The sequence below is a fragment of the Mustela erminea genome, chromosome 5, assembly GCF_009829155.1.
Source record: "Mustela erminea isolate mMusErm1 chromosome 5, mMusErm1.Pri, whole genome shotgun sequence".
NCBI classification, from domain to species: Eukaryota; Metazoa; Chordata; class Mammalia; order Carnivora; family Mustelidae; genus Mustela; species Mustela erminea.
The window spans coordinates 117,222,225-117,247,767 of NC_045618.1; the positions used below are offsets into that span (position 1 = coordinate 117,222,225).

At 37.5% G+C, this 25,543-nt stretch overlaps 1 protein-coding gene across 3 annotated transcripts in view; it reads right to left on the reverse strand.

Moving 5' to 3' along the window:
• Positions 1-12,377: 12,377 nt before the first annotated feature.
• The window catches only part of CPSF2 (cleavage and polyadenylation specific factor 2), a 33,689-nt gene continuing 20,523 nt past the window's right edge, over positions 12,378-25,543 (reverse strand). For all 3 annotated transcript variants that reach the window (XM_032344634.1, XM_032344632.1, XM_032344633.1), the window contains 7 exons: positions 23,883-23,983; positions 22,386-22,586; positions 20,360-20,512; positions 18,553-18,778; positions 17,158-17,457; positions 15,408-15,542; positions 12,378-15,010 (listed from right to left, as the gene is read on the reverse strand). In XM_032344634.1, the coding sequence (XP_032200525.1) occupies positions 14,918-15,010; positions 15,408-15,542; positions 17,158-17,457; positions 18,553-18,778; positions 20,360-20,512; positions 22,386-22,586; positions 23,883-23,983 (1,209 nt within the window). In that variant the 3' untranslated portion in view covers positions 12,378-14,917. The remainder of the gene's footprint in view (positions 15,011-15,407; positions 15,543-17,157; positions 17,458-18,552; positions 18,779-20,359; positions 20,513-22,385; positions 22,587-23,882; positions 23,984-25,543) is intronic.

Consider the following 25,543-nt stretch of genomic DNA (forward strand, 5'->3'; position numbering starts at 1 on the left):
CCACACGTGGCAGATCCGGGGAAACTCACCTTCCTCCTTCAGAGGAGCAGCACAGCAGGAATCTGCTGGTTTTGGAGACTCCAAACGAGGCCGTGCACCAGAGACAGAAATGCTCGGTCACAGGCTGGGTGAGCTCAGAGCACGGCCAGAGACCAGGGAGATGGGAAGGACTGACTGCTTTTCTCTGAGGGTGCCCTGAGTGGGGCCCCCCGCTCTCGGCTCCTCCAGGCCAGACACTGGGAAGCCGCTATCTTCATTCCCGTCCTCCAGAGCTCTACAGAAAGAGTTCAGGAAAAAAAAGCTCCCAAGAGCGAACCTGAGCAGATTACTTAGCCCAGCCCCTGGTAAGGGCAGTGCAATTCTGCCTCCTGCAAAGACATTTGAGAATCACTACAATAGGCCCCTCCCCCAAAAGACCAGCAAGAACATCCAGCCGAGACCAAGTTCACCAATCAAGGAGAACAGCAGAACTCCAGAGCTAAGGGAAAGCAATGCATGGAATTCATGGCTTTCTCCCCATGATCCTTTAGTCTTGCAAAGTTAAATTAAAAATTTTTTTAAATTTTTCTTATTCTAATTTTTCTAACTTTTCCTCTTTCATCTTTTAACATTTTTAACTAGTTTATCTTAACAATACCTTTCTTTAAAAAAATCTTTTTAAACCTTCATTATTATAGCCATACTTTATTCTTAATTGTATTTATCCTTATTTTTTGTACATATAAGGTTTTTTTTTCCTAAAAAATTTTGGGATACAGTATTTTCTAATATATTAAACAAACCATAAAACTAGTACAGGGCTTTGTTCTAGTCTCCAGCCTGAGCACATTCTCTCCTTTTTTTTTTTTCTTTTTCCAACCAACTTATCAATTCCTTTTTTAGATTTTTTTTTTAAATTTTCAACTTTACTGTCATATTCCACCCCTTCATTGTGTTTACTCTTATTTTTGTATATATATAAGCTTTTCTTTCTTTAAAATTTTGGGAAGTAGTTTCTTCTTGAAGACCAAAATACACCCAAAATCAAGTGGGTGGCTCTGTTCTATTCACCAGTCTAATATATATACATACATACACATATATTTTTTTACATTTCTTTTTACCCACTTTCTTCTCCCCCCCCCATTTGGGGTCTCCTCTTATTTGGTTAGAGTACATTTTCCTGGGGTCTTTGCCACCCTTTTAGTATTTTATCCTCTGTTCATATATTCTTATCTGGATGAAATCACAAGGCAGAAAATCTTACCACAAAAAAAAAAGAACAAGAGGCAGTACTGATGGCTAGGGACCTAATCAATACCCACATTGGTAATAGGTCAGATCTAGAGTTCAGAATGACAATTCTCAAAGCATTAGCTGGGCTCGAAAAAGGCATGGAAAATATTAAGAGAAACCTGTCTGGAGAAATAAAATCCCTTTCTGGAGAAATAAAAGAACAAAAAAATCTAACCAAGCTGAAATAAAAAAAGGTGTTAATGAGGTGCAACCAAGAATGGAGGCTCTTACAGCTAGGATAAATGAGGCAGAAGAGAGAATTAGTGATATAGAAGACCAAATGATGGGGAATAAAGAAGCTGAGCAAAAGAGAGAAAAACAACTACCGGACCATGAGGGGAGAATTCGAGAGATAAGTGATACCATAAGATGAAACCATATTAGAATAATTGGGATTCCAGAAGAAGAAAGAGAGAGGAGGGCAAAAGGTATATTGGAGAGAATTATACTAGAGAATTTCCCTAATATGGCAAAGGGAACAAGCATCAAAATCCAGGAGGCACAGATAGCCCCCCTCAAAATAAACAAAAATAGGTCCACACCCCGTCATCTAATAACAAAACTTACAAGTCTTAGTGACAAAGAGAAAATCCTGAAAGCAGCTTGGGACAAGAAGTAACATACAAAGGTAGAAATATTAGATTGGCAGCAGACTTATCGACAGAGACCTGGCAGGCCAGAAAGAACTGACATGATATATTCAGAGCATTAGAGAAAAATATGCAGCCAAGAATACTATATCCAGCTAGGCTATCATTGAAAATAGAAGGAGAGATAAAAAGGTTCCAGGACAAACAAAAATTAAAAGAATTTGCAAACACCAAACCAGCCCTAAAGGAAATATTGAAAGGGGTCCTCTAAGCAAAGAGAGAGCCTAAAGGTAGTAAAAGAACAGAGACAATATACAGTAACAGTCAACTTATAGGCAATATAATGGGACTAAATTTATATCTTTCAATAGTTACCCTGACTGTAAATGGGCTAAATGCCCCAATCAAAAGACACAGGATATCAGAATGGATAAAAAAACAAAACCCATTGATATGCTATCTACAGGAAAGTCATTTTATACCCAAAGCACCTCCAGAATTAAAGTGAGGGAGTGGAAAACAATTTACCATGCTAATGGACATCAAAAGAAAGCTGGGGTAGCAATCCTTTTCTCAGATAAATTAGATTTTAAGCCAAGTTTTGGGGGGAGGGGGTTTGGGAGAAGGGGGTGGGATTATGGACATTGGGGAGGGTATGTGCTTTGGTGAGTGCTGTGAAGTGTGTAAACCTGGTGATTCACAGACCTGTACCCCTGGGGATAGAGTATTATGCCTCCATCAGAAAGGATGAATACCCAACTTTTGTAGCAACATGGACGGGACTGGAAGAGATTATGCTGAGTGAAATAAGTCAAGCAGAGAGAGTCAATTATCATATGATTTCACTTATTTGTGGAGCATAACAAATAGCATGGAGGACATGGGGACTTAGAGTGGAGAAGGGAGTTGGGGGAAATTGGAAGGGGAGGTGAACCATGAGAGACTATGGACTCTGAAAAACAATCTGAGGGTTTTGAAGGGACGGGGGGTGGGAGGTTGGGGTACCAGGTGGTGGGTATTATAGAGGGCACGGATTGCATGGAGCACGGGGTGTGGTGCAAAAATAATGAATACTGTTATGCTGGAAATAAAAAAAAAAATTAGATTTTAAGCCAAAAATTATAATAAGAGATGAGGAAGGACACTATATCATACTCAAAGGGTATGTCCAACAAGAAGATCTAACAATTTTAAATATCTATGCCCCTAACATGGAAGCAGCCAACTATATAAACCAATTAATAACAAAAATCAAAGAAACACATCAACAATAATACAATAATAGTAGGGGACTTTAAACACCTCCCCTCACTGAAATGGATAGATCATCCAAGCAAAAGATCAACAAGGAAATAAAGGCCTTAGGTGACACATTGAACCAGATGGACATCACAGATACATTCAGAACATTCTATCCCAAAGCAACAGAATACACATTCTTCTCTAATGCACATGGAACATTCTCCAGAAAAGATCACACCCTGGGTCACAAATCAGGTCTCAACAGGTACCAAAAGATTGGAATCATTCCCTGCATATTTTTAGATCACAATGCTCTGAAGCTAGAACTCAATCACAAGAGGAAAGTTGGAAAGACCTCAAATACGTGGAGACTAAAGAGCATCCTACTAAAGAATGAATGGCTTAACCAGGAAATTAAAGAAGAATTGAAAAAATACATGGAAAAAAATGATAATGAAAAGACAACTGTTCAAAATATGTGGGATGCAGCAAAGGCTGTCCTGAAAGGAAAATATAGAGCGATACAAGCCTTTCTCAAGAAACAAGAAAGATCTCAAGTACACAACCTAACCCTACACCTAAAGAGCTGGAGAAAAAACAGCAAAGAAAGCCTAAACCCAGCAGGAGAAGAGAAATAATAAAGATCAGAGCAGAAATCAATGAAATAGAAACCAAAGAACAGTAGAACAAATCAACAAAACTAGGAGCTGGTTCTTTAAAAGAATTAATAAGATTGATAAACCCCTGGCCAGACTTATCAAAAAGAAAAGAGAAAGAACCCAAATAAATAAAATCATGAGTGAAAGAGGAGACATCACAACCAACACCAAAGAAATACAAACAATTATAAGAACACATTATGAGCAACTATATGCCAGCAAATCTGACAATCCGGAAGAAATGGATGCATTCCTAGAGATGTACAAACTACCAAAACTGAACCAGGAAGAAATAGAAAACCTGAACAGACCCATAACAAGTAAAGGAGATTGAAGCAGTCATCAAAAATCTCCCAACAAACAAGAGCCCAGGGACAGATGTCTTCCTAGGGGAATTCTACCAAACATTTAAAGAAGAATTAATTCCTATTCTCCTGAAACTGTTCCAAAAAATAGAAATGGAAGGAGAACTTCCAAACTCATTTCATGAGGCCAACATTACCTTGATCCCCAAACCAGACAAATACCCCATGAAAAAAGAGAATTACAGGCCAATATCCTTGATGAACACAGGTGCGAAAATTCTCATCAAATACTAGCCAATAGGATCCAACAGTACATTAAAAGGACTATTCACCACGACCAAGTTGGATTTATTCCTGGGCTACAAGGTTGGTTCAACATCTGCAAATAAATCAATGTGACACAATACGTTAATAAAAGAAAGAACAAGAACCATATGATACTCTCAATAGGTGCTGAAAAAGCATTTGACAAAGTACAGCATCCCCTCCTGATCAAAATTCTTCAAAGTGTAGGGATAGAGGGTCCATGTCATCAATATCATCAAAGCAATCTATAAAAAACCCCACAGCGAATATCATTCTCAATGGGGAAAAACTGAGAGCTCTTCCGCTAAGATAAGGAAGATGGCTGGGATGTCCACTATCACCACTGCTATTCAACATAGTACTAGAAGTCCTAGCCTCGGCAATCAGACAACAACAACAAAAAAATTAAAGGCATCCAAATCAGCAAAGAAGAAGTCAAACTATCACTCTTTGCAGATGATATGATACTTTATGTGGAAAACCCAAAAGAGTCCACTCCAAAACTGCTAGAACTCATAAAGGAATTCAGTAAAGTGTCAGGATATAAAACCAATGCACAGAAATCAGTTGCATTTCTATATACTATCATCAAGACAGAAGAAAGAGAATTTAAAGAGTCGATCCCATTTACAATGGCACTGAAAACCATAAGATACCTAGGAATAAACCTAACCAAAGAGGCAAAGAATCGCACTCAGAAAACTATAAAGTACTCATGAAAGAAATTGAGGAAGACACAAAGAAATGGAAAAATGTTCCATGCTCATGGGTTGGAAGAACAAATATTGTGAAAATGTCTATGCTGCCTAAAGCAAACCACACATTTAATACAATCCCTATCAAAATACCACCAATTTTTTTTCAGAGAAATGGAACAAATAATCCTAAAATTTATATGGAACCAGAAAAGACCCCAAGTAGCCAGAGGAATGTTGAAAAAGAAAGCCAAAGTTGGTGGCATCATAATTCCAGACTTCAAGCTCTATTACAAAGCTGTAATCATCAAGACAGTATGGTACTGGCACAAAACCAGACACACAGATCAATGGAACAGAACAGAGAGCCCAGAAATAGACCCTCAACTCTATGGCCAACTAATCTGTGACAAAGCAGGAAAGAATGTCCAATGGAAAAAAGAAAGTCCCTTCAACAAATGATGTGGGAATATTGGACAGCCACATGCAGAAAAATGAAACTGGACCATTTCCTTACACTACACATACAAAAAGACTCCAAATGGATGAAAGACCTCAATGTGAGATAGGAATCCATCAACATCCTTGAGGAGAACACGAGCAGCAACCTCTTCGACCTCAGCCACAGCAACTTCTTCCTAGGAACATCGCCAAAGGCAAGGGAAACAAGGGTAAAAATGAACTATTGGGACTTCATCAAGATCAAAAGCTTTTGAACAGCAAAGGAAACAGTTAACAAAACCAAAAGACAACTGACAGAATGGGAGAAGATATTTGCAAACGACCTATCAGATAAAGGGCTAGTATCCAAAATCTATAAAGAACTTTTCAAACTCAACACCCAAAGAACAAATAATCCAATCAAGAAATGGGCAGAGGACATGAACAGACATTTCTGCAAAGACATCCAGATGGCCAACAGACACATGAAAAAATGTTCAACATCACTCAGCATCAGGGAAATACAAATCAAAACCATAATGAGATACCACCTCACAACAGTCAGAATGGCTAAAATTAATGTCAGGAAATGACAGATGTTGGAGAGGATGCGGAGAAAGGGGAACCTTCCTACACTGTTGGTGGGAATGCAAGCTGGTGCAGTCACTCTGGAAAACAGCATGGAGGTTCCTCGGTAAGTTGAAAATAGAGCTACCCTACAACCCAGCAATCACACTACTGGGTATTTACCCTAAAGATACAAATGTAGTGATCCGAAGGGGCATGTGCACCTGAATGTTTATAGCAGCAATGTCAACAATAGCCAAACTATGGAAAGAACCTAGATGTCCATCAACAGATGAATGGATAAAGAGGATGTGGTATATGTATGTGTGTGTGTGTGTGTGTGTGTGTGTGTGTGTGTGTGTATATATATATAATGCAGCCATCAAAAGAAATCTTGCCATTTGCAATGATGTGGATGGAACTAGAGGGTATTATGGTGAGCAAAATAAGTCAATCAGAGAAAGACAATTATCATATGAACTCCCTGATATGAGGAATTTGAGAGGTAGAGTGGGGGGGTTAGGAGGTAGGGAAAGGAATAAAGGAAACAAGATGGCATCGGGAGGGAGACAAACCATAAGAGACTCTTAATCTCATAAAACAAACTGAGGGTTGCTGGGGGGAGGAAGGAGGGGGGAGGGAGAGGGTGGTTGGGTTATGGACATTGGAAAAGGTATGTGCTATGGTGAGTAATGTGAAGTGTGTAAACCTGACAATTCACAGACCTGTACCCCTGAGGCAAGTAATACATTATGTTAATAATAATAATAATAATAATAAAAAGGATGGGAGGACACTTGAGTCATGGCAGCCGGGTGCAAGGGGCTGGGAGGAAAGCAGTCAGCCCTGTGGTCAGACTGGTTAAGCACAGGGGGAGTGAATAAGTGAATATATTGGGGATTATGGGACCCACATTTTTTACTATAGGGTAAAGGAGGTAAAAATAACGGCAGGGGGGGGGACTAGAATAAATCTTGTGGAAGAGGAATTGGAGATCTGTGTGCACGTGTAGTTTTTAATACATAGAGATGGGTGAATGAGGAACAAATGTGGATGTATATATTCCCTACTCTGCTCAGAAGACCTAGCAGCAATGATAGCACAGTGGCAAGGAGCACAACCCAGCACCCAGATCTCGTTTCTAAATATCATTCTCCACTGGGGCCCCTGGGTGGCTCAGTCACTTAAGCAACTGACTCTTGATTTTGGCTCAGGTCATGATCCCAGAGTTGCGAGATGGAGCCCCCGCTGCCTAAGATTCTCTCTCCACCTCCCTCTGTACCCCTTCACCTCTCTCTTGCTCTTAAAAAAAAAAAAAGGTAAATACCATTCTCCACTAAACCAAAACAGGACTCTTTGGAGAAACATCTGATCCCAGGTTGGGATAGGAATAATACAAAAGTGAGAATAGGTGCAAAAAACCATGGAGCCATTATGGAAAACTAGAAGTCCCTCAAAAACTTAAAAATAGAATTACTATATGACCCAGCAACTCCACTGGATACATAGCTCAAAGAAATTGAAAGCCACATCTCCAAGAGATATTTGCACACCCACGTTCATCACAGCATGAGCCATAATAGCAAAGGAGGAGACATGACGCAAATGTCCATTGACAGATAAATGGATAAAGAAAATGTGGTATAGGGCTCCTGGGTGGCTCAGTGAGTTAAGCCTCTGCCTTTGGCTCAGGTCATGGTCTCAGGGTCCTGAGATTAAGCCCCGCATTGGGCTCTCTGCTCAGCAGGGAGCCCGCTTCCCCCTCTCTCTCTGCCTGCCTCTCTGCCTACTTGTGATCGCTGTGTCAAATAAATAAATAAAAATCTTTAAATTAAAAAAGAAAAAGAAAAAGAAAGAAAATGTGGTATATCCATACAATGAAAAACACAGCCTTAAAAAGGAAGGAAAATTTTTAAGTAAAAAGGAAGGAAATCCTGTCACAAACTACATATGGGTGAGCCCTGAGGACATTTATGCTGAGTGAAATCAGCTAGTCACAAAAAAGATACTCTATGGTTCCACTCACAATCTAAAGCAGTCAAAAATCACAGAAACAAAGGAGAAAGGTGGTTACCAAGGGCTGGGAGGAGGGTCTGGGGGTTAGTGCTTAAGGGGTATGGAGACCACAGTGTTGCAAGATGGAAACATGCAAGTGCTTTGTTGCACAACATGAATACACTTAACTCTACTGAACTGTACACATGAAATGGTTAAGATGATTTAATGTTTTTTTTCACAAAAATTTTTTAAAAAGGAAAAAAGAACCTGAGGCCATGTTCAAGAACACAGAAGCCAGCTTGAGAGTGCTCCCACTAGCCAGATCTAGGGCAACTGGAGACTGAGAATCTAATCACGATAGTTTGTAGATTATCAAAAAGCATCCATGTTCCATACTGCCATAAATAAATAAGTGGGAGAGAAGATAAAGTATGACACTAGGATGCCAATTACACATAGATGGCAAGAGTATAATTAGAAAGCCACCTTCGGCAATGTCCGATTCAGATAAGAATCATCGACAGATGCTAAAACCAGAGGATAAATATTTTACAAAAACAGATATTGATATAGTCCCAAAGCAGCTCCCCACAAGACACTTATTCCTCATTAATTAATAAGTACAAGATACTTATTAACTTCACAGTGAAAACCCTTGCAGACATAACCAGTTATTAGCAATTAACATCACTGGTAACGGCAAAAACAGACACCAAACGCCTCCCGATAGAACACAGAGAACACAGCATCGTTTCTCTGCTTTTCCTGCCAAACATTCATAACCAGATTCTAACCATGAGGCATCAGACAACCCCAATGTAAGGGTCATCCTACAAAGTAACGAAGCAGCCCTCTTCAAAAATAACAAGGTCTTTAAAAAATCTTCTGTTAAAGAAGTGCTCTAGGTTGAGGAAAAGAGGAGGGAAAACCTAACTGAGCACATGCAGCACCATGGACAGGACCTTGGAGCAAAAATGCAAGGATCACCTTAAGGGCATTTTTAGAGTACATGGTAGCATTTGCATGGGGGTCTGTGGATTAAATGGTAGAATTTTATAAGTACTGGTTTCCTAATTTTGATGGAATTACTCTAGCTATGGCTAATGGGACATCATAACCACAACTTAGTATCAAATAGTTAAAAAATTAATATGTATATGGAGAGAATAAGGTAAATAGGGCAAAATGTTAACAGAAGTGATATATAAATTTTTAAATTACTGTAAATTTTCTATCAGTTTAAAATGATTTCAAAGTAAGTTAAAGAATGAAATATATACAAAGTGATCTTTCAGCTGTAAGAAATTTATTATACTGGTTTTTATTCTACTGGAGACATCTGATTGATGCTTTCATTATCTCAGGTAAACTATTCAAAAGAGTAGCTGAAATAAGTGTGGAAGAAGCTTTTCTGAATGGACACTAATGTAGATAATAAAATCCTACTTAACAGTTAAAAATGTACAATATTCTGAATCTTCATTAAACATGCTTCTTTCTTCTTGCAGTAGTTTATCTCCTTGAAAAAAAATCACATATATGATACTGAAAAACCTTGAGAATTTGAGCCCTGTACATTTAAGTAATTTTTTCTCATAACTGATAAAGAATTTACAGTGTCTCATTAGAGACTTGTATCCTTTGATATTTAAATATGAAATTTAACCTAAACCATGACTTGTGTTGGAAATTAGATTATCTTTATGATTTCTGGTATATTCTGCTTTTAATTATAGTTTGGGATTAAATGTTTAATTTAAAAAATCTCCGGGGCACCTGGGTGGCTCAGTGGGTTGGGCCGCTTCCTTTGGCTCACGTCATGATCTCAGGGTCCTGGGATCGAGCCCCGCATCGGGCTCTCTGCTCAGCAGGGAGCCTGCTTCCCTCTCTCTCTCTCTACCTGCCTCTCCATCTACTTGTGATTTCTCTCTGTCAAATAAATAAAATCTTTAAAAGAAATAAAAAATAAAAATTAAAAATCTCCAATGGTAGCAAATGTCTGTCTATAGAAGAGGTTTGGTTTTTTTTAATCCACCCCCCCCCCAATCATTTAGAGTCAAGTGATAATGTCATATTGGGTCAAGACTGCAAGCTGTTTCTAAAATAGTTTACATTCCTCATAAGCTTGGTAAATGAATCTAAAGAGAAATGAGAGCTCCCAAAATATTAAAAACGAGGACCGCAGCAGCACCCTTGAAATAAAAATAGCTTTTTATAAAATAAAAATAAAATAAAATAAAAACAGATTTGTTTGAAGGACTTCACTAGTTGCGAATATACAATTTAGCAGTGCCTTAAAAACAAAATTTTCAGAGGAAAAAAGGAAATATGATCAGTTGAATATTAACATTACAATCAAGAAAAACTCAGAAAAATGATGTATTAAGACTTTATGAATCCTTCATACATTCTCCACTTGAGATTACCATTCAGTATCAAAAATTTGAGCAGGACCCATGGAATCCAATAACAATTTCACAAAAGAAAGCATATATACTTCAACTACAGTGAAGAGAAATTTAAAACTCCCCAAACTTCTATTTTGCTCCTTGAAATCATATTTTGACTTCAAGAACTAAAATGAAATAGGCCTGAGTCATAAATGAAAAGCACCCTCCCCCCAAAAAAGAGAGCTATGTGTGCACGCTGCGGGAGTGGAGGGGGAAGAAAAAGGAGAGAATAAAGATACCCTCAACTTCCAGCAAAATCCTCGGTTTATTTATTTTGGGAATTTTGGGTATTTTCTCATAAATGCAACTAAGGTAGTTAAAAGAGATAGGCAAAAGGAGAAGAAAATTACCCCTCACTGATCTCTGCTCAGGTAGGATATCTGAATGTTCCTTCTCTAGTTCCCACTACAACTTCACTTTCATGTTCATTCTGTAGTTGCTGAATGGATGAATAAGAGGGGAAGGAGATGACAAGGAACAAGTAGCACCAAAACAGTCAACCTCTCAATCGCTGAAGTACTAATCACTAGTACTTACGTAAAGTGAACATATACCAAGAAATGAAAACACAGCAGTGCAGAAGACAAGTAGTTGAAATTTACAGCCTTACACCTCATAATGTTACAGTAGGGACTGTGGAACTTACCTAGTTCAACACACTTATTTTAGTGTTCAGTGGGTTCTATAAGGACTCTAGATCAATGAAGGGACTCTATAAAGCTGGGTCCTGTTTCCACTCTGAACGGCTATGAGGCTCCCAAGCAAATCCCTTCCCTTCCTGAGGCCAATTCATCCAAAAGTGAAACAAGTGAGCTGAACTAGATGAATTCCCGTCTTCCTCAGCCATAACACCATATGATTTTAAGCTGTAAATTTCAACTACTTTTTTTCTCCCCTATGGGTTTTCTGCAGACCCTGATAAGCTGATTCTAAAATTCACACTGACATTCAAAGAGAACCAGAAAAATCAAAACAATCTTGAAAGAGAACAAAGTTGGAGGACTCACACTTGCCAATCGCAAAACTTAATAAACAGGAATCCAGACAATGTGGCACTGGCAAAAGGATGTATTATATAAATCAATGAGACAGAACTGAGAGTCCAAGAACAAACTCAAACATTTATGAGCAATGGATTTTCAACAAAAGTGATAATCTGATGAGGAAATGGTATTTTCGATAAACCATGCTGGGACAACCGGATAGCCACATGCAAAAGAATGAAATTGAACCCCTACCTCAAACCATATACAAAAATTAACTCTAAAGAATTTGAAGACTTCAAGAGTTTAAACTATAAAACTCATAGGAAAAAAACAGGTATAAATCTTTGTGACTTTGGATGAAGCAATGGTTTCTAAGATATGACACCAACAGCACATGGAACCAAAAGAAAAAAGCATAAAGCATAATTCATCAAAATTAAAAACTTTGATGGTATAAAAGGACACAATCAAGACAGTGAAAAACAAAGAATGGGGAAAATGTTTGCAAATCACATATGTGATAAGGATTTAAGTATCCAAACTGTATTTAAAAACTGCTAATTCAACATCAAAAAAAGATAACTAAGAAATAGGCAGGAGAATCTGAACAGACCTTTCTCTAAAGACATGCAAATGGCCAATAAGCACAGAATAGATGCTCAATATCATTAGTCATTAAGAAAATTCAAATGAAAACCTCTTCACACCCACTAGGATGATTAAAATAAAAAACAGAGGAAGTAACAAGTGTCGCCAAGGATGCAAAGAAACTGGAATCCTCGCATCCCGCTGGTGGGAATGTAAAATAGTATAGGCACTTTGGGAAGTAGTTTAGAAATAAAGTTTGGAAAACTGACAGTTTCTCAAAAGAGTCACCATATTTATTACCCAGCAATTCTACTTTTAGGTATAAACCTCCCAAAGCTAAAAACATATATCCACACAAAAAACTTCATAGGAATGTTCATGGCAGCATTGTTTCTAAGAGCCAAAAGGTGGAAACAACCCAAATGTCCACAAACTGAAGAATGGATAAACAAGATGTGGTGTATCCACACAATGGAGTATTGTTCAACCGCATGAAGGATGCTGACACAGGCTGTAATATCAATCTTGGAAATACTATACAAAGCGAATGAAGTCAGACACAAAAGGCCACATATTGTATGATTCCATTTTTATGAAATATTCAGAACAGGCAAATCCATACAGACAGAAAATAAACCGACGGTTGCCTGGGGCTGAAATGAAGGAAAAATGGGAAGTGACTGCTAATGGGTAAAGAGTACCTTTTGGGGAGGATGAAAATGTGCTGGAATTAGAGTGGTAAGGGTTGCACAACTCTACATATACTATACCCAATGAATTATATACTTTAAAATAGTGAACTTTATGGTATGTGAATTTCAATTTTTTTATAAAAAACCCTCCTTAGAAAATTGATTTCCTCACTTCTATTTCAGACCACCTACTGGTTCATGAAAACAGAAACATTTGTAATGATACTTGACATTTATAATCCATTAAAACAAATACTATAATAAAATTTCTTTTTAACCAAATTATTTATACGTATCAGTTGATCGTCCACTTGTATTTAATTTGCCTCTAAACAAAATCTGAAAGTTCCTCTGAGTTCATGATTTATTTTTTGAATTTATATTTTTCTTAAGTGACTAAAGCTAAACAAATGTCTTCCTTTTGAAATTTTAGCAATTCTGTCAAGAAACAGGTCAAAGTATTGCTCTTGCAGTGACATTCACACAGCCATCTTCAAGGAGTACTTTGAAATTTAATTCCTTCTTCATAAGACAATAAAAAGGCTAAGCGAGCAACAATTTTTCAGTATCAGTATTGCAATATAATATGTATAACCAGATGCTTCAAGCCATGTAACAAATGCAGACTTTCTTTCCCCTGGAATATAAATAGGATTCCAGGCTTACTCTCTTCAGTAACAAGAATTGATGTGAAATTTTTTCAAAGCTCTCCAAAAAAAAAAAAAAAAAAAGAAAATACTCTTTATCGTCACCTTCTGTAATGTTGTTTTGCATTCTGATTTTTGGTATCAGAAGACTGTAACTTTGTGTTAGCACTATAATCCATAATGAACTCTCCATCAGCTTTGAAATAAAATATTAATCCCAGTCTGATATCATTGGGTAGTACTATACTATACATAGATCCATATAAGTTAAACAGGAATGATCCTTCTAAAGATGCTAAGTATGTGGAAGAGGGCTTAAATACTTAAGAAATAAAGATCAAGGACGGCCACAATCAAGCTACACATGAAAAAGCATCAGATGACAAGAGGGTAACATGATTTTCATTTTTAGGTTCAATGAAAATTGCATATGTTCAGTTTTTACTCTTAAACACAAGTGGCTTATCCTGTACCAGGGATGCCAGCCCCAAGAAAGACAGGAACACAGAAAGGATGACCTTAATCAACTTCAGTATTATTTTTGTATTTAGGTGTATAAAATCTATCCACTGCTTCAGTAACCTTAGGAGGGAGCAAGCCTAAGAGATGAAACATTTATACATTTTGATTAAATTATGCTATTACCTTATAAAACGATGTTCAACATCTGTTTCCTTAAAAACAGAGCACTGAGGGGTCTCTGATAAGTAACCTAGCTGAGAGCTAAAATGCATAGAGAATCCTTAAGACTGTAACATGGCAAGGAGTTCTTTTGTATTATGTGTATTCAAAGGGTGGTGGTGTAGTTCTAACTGAACAACACCTTGATAAAACAAAAAATGGGAGAAATAAAAATTGATTTCTGAATCAAATGTGCACCACCTTCCAGTAGACTGAATAGCTGGGAAATACAGGTAGGGTAAGGAGATATGCCCCATGTGAAGACAACTGCTTATCAGATTCCAAAGAACAGTTAGAGCACAAACTGTTTTTTGTTTTTTAAACACATAGGCCTCAAAAAACCGTTTCACCAGTTTTGTTTTGTTTTTTTTTAATATAGCACATCTTTTCTAAATAATTCTCACTTTTCATTCCAGAAAATATAAGAAACCGTTTGCAAGAACTCACAATATGCAAACATGTTTCTCTAAGGCCATGAGCTGGTTTGCTAAGTTGCATTGTTTTATTCAAGTAAAAAGCCCTTCTAGAATAAGGGGTCTGTAGAGGAAACCAATCACCCTCAATTCTCTGGCCTGCACACTTGTTAGGATCTCTATCACTCTGAAAGCCAAAAGGTAGAATGCTTACTTGAACATTAGCAAAATGGACTGTATTTACACTTTTTTAAAAAAACTAATGCATGTTAAATTTTTCTGGCAATTCTTTTTGTATGTTACAAAACAAAAAAGGAAAAGCTTAGAATAAGAATGCTTTTTCTTAGAAAGGTCAAACAGATACTTCTTGACATCATGTCCTTTACACAATGGCATACTGTTCATATAAAAGGTCTCTTATCCTATAAAAATCTTGACAAAGGCAGCCTTCTAATCCAATGCGTCCAGTTTCCGTCTAGAAAGTAAAAGTAAAAAAAAAAAAAAAAAAAAAAAAAATTCTTTAGCACATTTCCTAATCATCAATAAGCAGACATAATAAACAAGATATATTAACTGGGTTATTTGCTGATTGGTCTGGAATGGGTTGCTCTGCATAGAACACAGATAGAATATTCGAGTCATGAATCTAACATAGACATGTAAATGTCAGAATTCAAATAATAAAAATTTACAATAAAATTATACATCATTTCTTTGATAGTAACTTTTATAAGCCTTCAAGGTCATCATTATGAATATAAATTATGGTCTCCAATTTGTGAAACTACCAGTCAAGAATTACAGAATTCAAAATGGCAACGCATCAGAAATAAGTACTTGTTCAACTCATCCCTTATTAAAAACACACTTACTCTACGGACTGCTACTTGGTTGTTGCAAACAAGTACACCTCCTACAAATTCAGCTTGAATTCCCTCCCGTAAAAGAACTTGCTTGAAGTCTGACAGTCTTGGTTCGTTCATAAAAACTGACTGATGTCCAGGAACCTTAGAAAAGGTTAAAGGGGAAAGAATCACTTCAGATAAAACAGCAGACACACAGCTGTACTGAATAAAGTGAAGTAACTAACACAGGATCTCTAAGATACTTTCTGTCATCCTCTGAAGACCTCTGACAGATCGTATGAAGGCTGCAAATCACACTCCAAGTTGTTATTCTGAATTTTACCTCCTTATTTAACATTACAAAGCCCTTCACATTTTCTGAATGTTTCCCAATCAATTTTTATTAGTCATGCCTCACAGAAACAGAGAGACATTTGCTGATGTGATGCTCTCCACTCACCCACTTGCTTGAGGGGGTCAAGGAGAGTGCCAGTACACAGAACTGAACCAAAAACTTGGTTTTCTAGATCCAACTCCTTCACTTAGTTCTGAGGGGAGTTCTTCCCTGATCCCACTTTCACCTTCCTTCCTCCCGGAGAGTGAATGCCAAAAGGTTTTAGAATCAGAAAAACAAGCGGCTCAACCTATTGCTGCTGCTCGGAAATTGCCTTGAAGAGCACTAGCTTTAGCACACACAGAAAAAAAGATTCTTATTCCTCCCCCAATCTCAAGAGCAACACTAGAAGGGAATCCAGCGACAGAGGCTGTCCCTCTACTCCTTACTGCACAGAAAGCCTGGAGTCCCCTGACATGCACACACGACTCTGATGACACAGTTTTCACACTGTTGTTGTAAGTTAATTACCAGAAATCTTTGCTAACTAGGGCATCTCCTGAGAACATGTAAATACTAAATTAAAAATTTATCTGTGCTTAATAAAAGATTTCTAACTATATCAAACCAAAAATGATTTCAGCTGAATTGACAACATACAAAAACGGAGGACAAGAGTTTCAGTCTTAGAAAACTATAAATCTTCTGACTGGAAGCAGGTATGTGATATAATCCTCACAATCAAAATTTAAAATCTGAAAAAATAAATTATGAAACAATAATGTATCTATAATATTTGTTAAACATTTCCTTTAAATTATCATTCCCGGGCGCCTGGGTGGCTCAGTGGGTTAAGCCGCTGCCTTCGGCTCAGGTCATGATCTCGGGGTCCTGGGATCGAGTCCCACATCGGGCTCTCTGCTCGGCAGGGAGCCTGCCTCCTCCTCTCTCTGCCTGCCTCTCTGCCTACTTGTGATTTCTCTCTGTCAAATAAATAAATAAAATCTTAAAAAAATAAAAAAAATTTAAAAAAAATAAATTATCATTCCCTTGCCATCCAGGATATATACACATGCTTGTGTGTGCACACACAACCACATCTTAAGTAATCTTTTTCTAAAACTCCAAAATCAGCCTACACCAAACACATTATTTTTTTTTTTTTTTAAGATTTTTATTTATTTATTTATTTGACAGACAAAGATCACAAGTAGGCAGAGAGGCAGGTGAGAGAGGGGGAAGCAGGCTCCCTTTCAAGCAGAGAGCCCAATTCGGGGCTCGATCCCAGGACCCTAGGATTATGACCCAAGCCAAAGGCAGAGGCTTTAACCCACTGAGCCACCCAGGTGCCCCCAAACACATATTTTAGAGTTAAAAACATAAAAGAAAAATCCAAAGGATGGCAAATTAAGGAAGAGACAGAAGCAGCATGTGCTTGTTTACCTCATTTGGGGGTAAGGGTTCCAAGGTCGGAATGATCTCACTCTCTTCACCTGTCTCTTTCTCATCATCCCCGAACAGACTCTTCATGGCCTTCTGTTGTGCTATAACGCTGGAATCCGAAGGAGCGTCCACTTGCATTTCTGAGTCCTCTCCATCATCCTTCAGTTCTCCTTCTTCTAAAATAACTCCTGTGTCCACTTTGGAAACTCTCATATCCAAGACACCGTCTATCCAAGCTAATTCGGCATCTTTTGCCTTACAAAACTGAAGGGAGCTGACAAGTGAATCTTTCAATCTCACCTAGACACGATGCAAAAGGGAGGGAGAGATGAAACCCTGAGTATAAATTAACAACAAAATATAACCAGTTATTATTATTTGCTAATTCTGGTAATGCGTATTAAGATTCGAAAATCTTTCACTCATCTGATCTTCACAGTGACTGGTAATGACCTAGTGAGCTGTGAAATCATTAGGATCCCTGTCTACTTCCCAAAAGGTTCTTAACCCTTGGTTGCACCCTGGGATCACATGGCAATTTCTTAAATGACATGTTAATGCCAGGTTCTACCTTCAGTGACTCTAACACAAATGGTGAGACTAAATCCAGAGCACTGAGTCCCCCCACCACCCCCCAAGTTCCCCAGATGGTTCTCATGTGCATCCAACATTGAGAACCACTGATAAGCCTCATCCTCTAGTGGTTGCTGCTCTTCAGGAGTACTGAATTACTTACTGTTTCCTTCATTACCATGAATTCACACATCCTTATTCTTGGAACGCCGCTTCCTCTTTTCTGCCCAGAATAACTTTGCTGCCTGGTGAATTCCAACCCATTTTTTCCAACCAAATCCAGACATTGCTCCTGCTTTAACTGACACCATCCCCCCCACCAGATAAAAATCTAACCTCTCCTCTGTGCTACTCCTATTTTTTATACCTGCCTCCATTTTTTTTTTCAATTAGGAATAGACCCTTGATATCAGTGAATTTTTATAAAACATGTAAATTCTTGAATACTCCCCATTTCCCTCACCTTCACACTTCCACAAATGCTGTTCCCTCTGCCTAGAATACCCTTTCCCCCTCTCTATACCACCCTGAGGATCCATCTAAACATCTGTTAGGATTCAGCTTAGTTATCACTGCCTCTGGGAAATCTTTTGTAAACTTCCAAATCTGGGTTGGGGTCTCACAACATCCTGTACTTCCTCTATCAGAGGTAATAACAATGTGATAAATGATCTTTCCTTATTATAAGCCCCACTGACCATAAGATCTAGTAAGTCAAGGGGACCATGTCTGTCTCACTCACCACTGAATTCCTAATATACCTGTCCTCATCTGCAACAAAAAGTCTTTGTTTCTGTGTGGCTCAAATGCCAGTGCACTTACCTGGTAGATGTGAGTTTCACTAGTGGCATCAACTGTTTCGTGTAGCTTTGGCATGTACACTTTAATATCTTTCCCACCGAATGCACGACAGCACTCTGCGAGATCCTGACTAGCCTCTGGTGGTCCATGGACAATGATCAGCTGTCGTGGTTTCATCTGATTAATAATCTTTTTAATGGAATCTCCATCAGAGCGTCCTTCATAATCTATGTAAGTAACCCTGGCTCTGTAATTAGACAGGATAATTCAAGCTTATTTTTCTATAAGTTAACTCCAAAACTAGGTTATTAATGGCTTTTATCCGAAAAGAAATGTATAGGATATATAAAATGAGGATTTTAGAAATATACATGTCACACTGTTGATATGTATTTGAATGGGATTATTCAGTAGCTCTTAGAAAAAAAAAACTCACTATATAAAGAAAAATAAAACTGGATCCTGATCTAATGTCACATACAACAGCAGGCTGAATTGAAACCATAAAAGAGAAATGTAAATATTTACATTTAATAAAATAAAATGTATGAATTACATTTGTGACCATGGACAAGGAGGGACTTCTTTATGTAATCACAAAAACATAACAGAAAATATTATTTCATTACATCAAAAGTAAAGATATTTTTAAACAAAGTAGACCATGGACAACTCTTATAAACAAGTTAACAGACTGGGAGAGGATATTTGCATTGTCTGAAACCAACCAGGGCTAATATCCAAAATATACAATGAACCTCTGTAAGTAACAAAAAGGCAGCAACCTCTAGAGAAAAATGCACGAAAGCCAGGCACTTGGAATTCACAGAAAACAAAAAAGGTAAGAAGCATTTGAAGAAGATAAACTAATAACCACAGTAAGACAAATTTAAACAGTAGTGATACATTACTCTATACCTACCAGGCTGGAAAGCTTTAGAGTTAGATAATGCCAAATGCTGTTAGGGAAACAGGGATGAAAAAAGCCTTCTGTTCCACTAGGAAAAATATAAACTGATACAGCCATTCAGGAGAGAATTTTCTGATACTGTTAATAGACAATATTTAGATAACAGCTATACCTCAAAATACATACTAAAGAATAGCACTAGACAAATAAACCACTGTGCTCTCTAATGACTTAAAAAAAATTCCAGAATGATGATTTACTGCTGTTACAACTGTAACAAATAAAAAAAGGTTTATTTACTACTTCGGGTTATAGTAACATTTTTAAGACACTGGAGCCCTGGAGATGTTTAAGTCAAGGAGTATGCTTATGAAACACTTAGAAAAATTAAACTTGTGACCTGCGTAAGTTCACATGCTACCAGACTTAGTAAAAAGGCCAGAATGTGGGATGCCTGGGTGGCTCAGTGGGTTAAAGACTCTGCCTTCAGCTCGGGTCATGGTCCCAGGGTCCTGGGATCGAGCCCTGCATCCGGCTCTCTGCTCAGCAGGGAGCCTGCTTCTCCCTCCACCCTCTGCCTGCCTCTCTGCCTACTCGTTGTGATCTCTGTCAAATAAATAAATAAAATCTTTAAAAAAAAAAAAAAAGGCCAGAATGTTTCTTTGTATAAATACATAATTTAATGTTTAAACCCCACCTCACCACCCATTCAATCACACTGGAATTCAAATACCATTAATGAAAACAAAATGCCACCATACTTCACAGGTCTTTGCATGGAAAAAGAAATTAAATTTTAAAAGTACAAACTTACTAGAGGATATTCAGAAATTTCACTTTTGAAACAATGTAAATTATATAATTCAAGTTCTTAAAATTTTATAATCTAGTTTCAAAAATGCAACAAAAAGCACTTACTTTATTTCGATAGACTCTGTCGTAGAAATACACTTGGTAGGAACATCAGATAAATCCTGATCCATGGGTTCATCTCCGTTTGTCAAGCCAGATTCTAATTTGCTTTTCTCTTCTTCAGTCGCTTGAAGTTCTGGCACTAAGAAATCCTCTGGTCTAAATTGTAAGTCTCTAATTAGAAGCAGTAACGAGCAAGCTAATAATATTATATAAATTTGTAACTAGTAGATGGCACAAGTTTTAGACGCCTCACGTATCTCAGATTTAAGTATACAACTTATGCAAAGCTAATGCAACTTTATAATATCAATTACCAAATGATATATTCTGTTCCTCCTGACCCCCGAGGAATGCTCTTTAAAACACACCATGGGGGCAAGTAAAGAGACCTACACCATTAGAAGATCTCCGTGGCTACCTTAAGTACTATTACAACGTGGCCCTGCATGTTTCAGTCATTCTTTCCCTCCATCTCTATAGTTTCCCTTGCCAATTCCCAGTTCTTATAAATCTCAGCTTCTGATTTCTGTAAGAGCCCCAGTTATCCCACCTGTGCCCAAAGAAAGCGTATGACTCCCCGTTGGCACATTACCACTAAGACTGAGATACAAAATCATGAGCTCCCTCAAAAGCCTTTACTTTCATTTCATGAGATGAATGAATGCATCTGTCTCTCCATTTTTACTTCCAGTATGAGAGAGAGTTGTATGTTAAAAGTAAAAAAACAGGGGGTGGGATTATGGACATTGGGGAGGGTATGTGCTTTGGTGAGTGCTGTGAAGTGTGTAAACCTGGTGATTCACAGACCTGTACCCCTGGGGATAAAAATATATGTTTATAAAAAATAAAAAATTTTAAAAAAAAAAAAAAAGTAAAAAAACAGGGTCACCTGGGTGGCTCAGTTGGTTGAACAAATGACTGTTGGTTTTGGGTCAGGTCATAATCTCGGGGTCATGAGATCAAGCCCAGTGTTGGGCTCCCATGCTCAGCGCCAAGTCGGCTTGAGATCCTCTCTTTCCCTCTGCCCCTCACCACTCCCACACTCTCTCTCCCCTCTCTCTTTCTCTAAAATAAATGTCTTTAAAAAAATTTTTTTTAAAAACTTAAAAATGTTCTCGCTTACCTCCCATAATTATCAATGCCCCACCCCCAAATCCACTCACTCTCCTCTCTCGGAATGCAGGCCTCTGTTACCCAACACCTAGATTGCTATGTAGTTTCTCAGATCCTGGAGTCCAACTTCTCCCTCTGTAATCCACATAATAGCAGTAGCAACCACTTAAAGTACATTTACTGGGAGTCACGAGTCACAGGTCAGATTCTGTGCTAAGGGCCTTAAAAACATAACCTCACTTAAATCTTACTCCTACTTTTCAGATAAGGAAATTGAAGCAAAAGAACACTTGTCCATATGCTAAACAGACTGGACACTAATTGAGTGGAATGGTAAATAAACTCACTAATGCTATTTAGATTGTTATTTTCTCTCTGCACTATTTTAGAGGACCAAGTAGTGCCCCCCTTTCTCTCTCTTAAATGGGGAAACAAAGTCTTGCTCATCTTTTTAAACTTTTCCCCTACCTAGGTAATAAAACTGCTGCTTTGCCCTTAAAATTAATTCTTTAGATGTTCCCCAACCTATTTTTTTTTTTAATTTTATTTATTCATTTGACAGAGAGAGACATCACAAGTAGGCAGAGGGGCAGGCAGAGAGAGAGGGAAGCAGGCTCCCCGCTGAGCAGACAGCCCGATGCGGGGCTCAATCCCAGAACCCTGAGACCATGAGCTGAGCTGAAGGCAAAGGCTTAACCCACTGAGCCACCCAGGTGCCCTGCAACCTTTCTGTTTTATACTTTACTTTCACACTATACAAGTCCTCTGTATCTTTCAAAGTGGGGTACTCAGAAACTATCAAAGTACACGATATGACCAGAAAGTCCAAATTTATTGAGTTCTAATGATACACTGAGTTATACACAAACTACACAGTCTAATCAGGAAAAAAGAAACAGTTATTTTGTTTACATACTTGATAATTTCTCCATATTCATCCCATTTAATTCTTTCTTCCGGGGCAGGAAACATAGGGTAAGACTTTTTAGCCTGTTTGAAGAAACTTCCTTTACGACTACCTTCACCTTTCATCATCAGGTCATGTTTAGTCTTGTGAGCTGACGGCTGATCAATGTCTTCCTCAACATCACTCTCATCACTGGAATCTATGTCTGCCCTAAGAAGATTGTAGAATAGATAAAGGTCATCAAGCCCCCACAAGATTTTGAATTAATATTTATAACATTAGTTTTGAATTAATTCAATGATAATTTTATTGGATTGGTAATTTTGTAAAATAGCATTAACTGTCAGTTAATAAATACACATTAATACTAGCACTGAAAGTCTCGATGATACTCAAAAAAAATTCTAATAACACAAAACACTAAGGCACATCATAATCAGTGAAGGAAAATGCATACACACACACATTCTACAGAGGAACAAAGAAAACAGTGACAGCATTATCTCAAACTGCCTGCCAGAAACAATGGAGTGAAGTCTGTAAACTGCTAATCCATATTCCCAGTAAAAATATCATTCAAATATAAATATAATTTTGCCAGACTACAAATAAACAAACAAAAAAAAACCAGAAAAATCTGATGGAGGATATTGCCTGCAGATACGCAGTTTATGAAACAAATATCAAAGGCATTTCTTCAGAGAAGAGAGGATGATACCATGTGGCAGTATGTCCACACAAGGGAGGAATGAGAATAAGAAATTAGAAATATGTGTGCAATGTAAGTCATTTAAAAAAATTTCTTCAAAAAATAAAATTGATTTTCTTTTAAAGATTTTCTTTATTTATTTGACAGACAGAGATTACAAGTAGTCAGAGAGGCAGGCAGGGAGAGAGGAGTAAGCAGGCTCCCTGCAGAGCAGAGAGCTCGATGCGGGGCTCGATCCCAGGACCCTGAGACCATGACCTGAGCCGAAGGAAGAGGCTTTAACCCACTGAGCCACCAGGCACCCCTAAAATTATTTTAAAAACAAAACAAAACAAAATTTGCACTAGAAGAACTTGGCATTCTAGCACCATTTAAAAATGTTCACAAAAATAATGAAGTCAACAGAAAATTTAAATACATATTTTTAATTTAAATTCAAGTTAGTTAACATACAGTGTATTATTAGGTTCAGAGTACAGTTTAGTGATTCATCAGTTGCATACAACACCCAAGGCTCGTCATGTTACTTGCCCTCCTGAATGCCCACCACCCAGTTACCCCATTACCCTTCCCATCTCCCCTTCAGTGACCTTCAGTTTGTTCCCTATAGTCAAGAGTCTCTTATGGTTTGTCTCCCTCTCTTTATCTTATTTTTCCTTCCCTTCCCCTATGTTCATCTGTTTTGTTTCTCAAAGAAAATTTAAATATTTTCAAATAAACTTTTGCATCTTAGAAATAAGTTCTTAAATTATATGTAATTTACATACAAGCTTCTAATCTGTCTGAAAATAACTCACTCTTTTGACTGCTCTAGTTTTTTCGCCGCTTCTTTCTTTAGTTTCTCTTTTTCTAAGTATTCTTCTAGTTCTTTCCCTTCAAGCTTCACACGTTTCCTCAACTGGAGAAAAACAGCAGACAGAAGGAAGCATCGTTATCAGGGGTTAGGTGGTGGGGTGTGAGATGTAACACATCTGTGAATTTACCATCTTAAATTTGAAATTATTCAAGTTCCCATTACATGCAATTACAGATCCTCCTTAGATTAAGACCAAAATTGAGCTGCCACATTTCTAGGCTGGGTTTAATTTAAACTGGTTAAAAATCACCAATCAGGAAAAGAAAATACAGATAAGTATTTTTATAATTTGGAGTAGGTGAGGCCTATGCAAGACATAAAACCCAAAAGCCACAAAGGAAAAGATGAATAAATATGGCAACATGAAAAAAAAATACATCTCTTTGACATTTAAAAATCTCATAAAATTATAGGGAATGGAGAAAATTATCTGCAGCACTACTTGACTATCAGAGGCTCTTTTTTCCTAAGAGCTCTTCCCAATCAGTTAAGAAAAAGATGATCAACACGTCAAAAAAGGACAAATCCATATATAAGCAACTTACAAAATAAGAAAAACAAGTAACCAGTAGCTATGAAAAGATGTCTCATTTTGCCGGTTTTTGAAAAATGCAATTTTTTGGAAACATAATACCATTAAGATTTTATTTATTTATTGGGGGGGTGGACATGAGGAGGTGGAAAGGCAGAAGGCGGAAAGGGAGAAGCAGAATCCCCACTGAGCAGGGAACCCTAACGTGGGGCTCAATCCCAGAACCCTGGGATCATGACCTGAACTGAAGGCAGAGACACTTAACCTAGTGAGCCACACAGGCACCCTGTAATACCATTGCAATATCTTTTAGATTGGCAATGCTAATTACTATATATCTATGGAAAAATTAGCACGAATATGGTAGAAGGTAATTTGCCATAAAAATGTGCCTATAAATTTGACACTGCATTTCTACTTCTAGGAATTTATCCTACGGAAACAATCCCAAGTGTAAGGAAAAAAGTACAATTGCAGCTATGTTTGTAACAGTAAAACAACAAGACTCAACTTTAAAATCCACCAACATGGGATGATTAAATCAGTAGATCTCTCCAACATTTTGATCTCAGGATTGCCTTAGACTCTTAAAAATTACTGAGAACCCCAGAGTTTTTGCGGTTTTTTTGTAGATTACATTTATTAATGTCTACCATATCAGAAATCAAGAATGAGAAAGTTTTAAAATAATTATTTGTTCACTAAAAAATAAAATCATTGCATAGTAACGTTATCATATCTTTGCAAAAGGTAACTATATTTTCTAAAGCAAAAAAAATATTGGAGAGCACGGCATTATTTTACATTTTTGCAAGTCTCACTTAACATCTAGCTCAATAGAAGACAGCTGGATCCTCACATCTGCTGAATTCAATCTCCTGCAATATGTTGTTTTGGTTAAAGCATATGAAGAAAATGCAGCCTCACACAGATGTATAATTGGAAAAGGGAAAAATATTTAAATAGCCTTTCCATGAATATTCCTTGGTATTACATCAAAACTCAAAAACTGGTGGTTTCTTAAAGATTAGTTGTAACGTGGAATCTGAAACCAACAACTTTTTATGCTG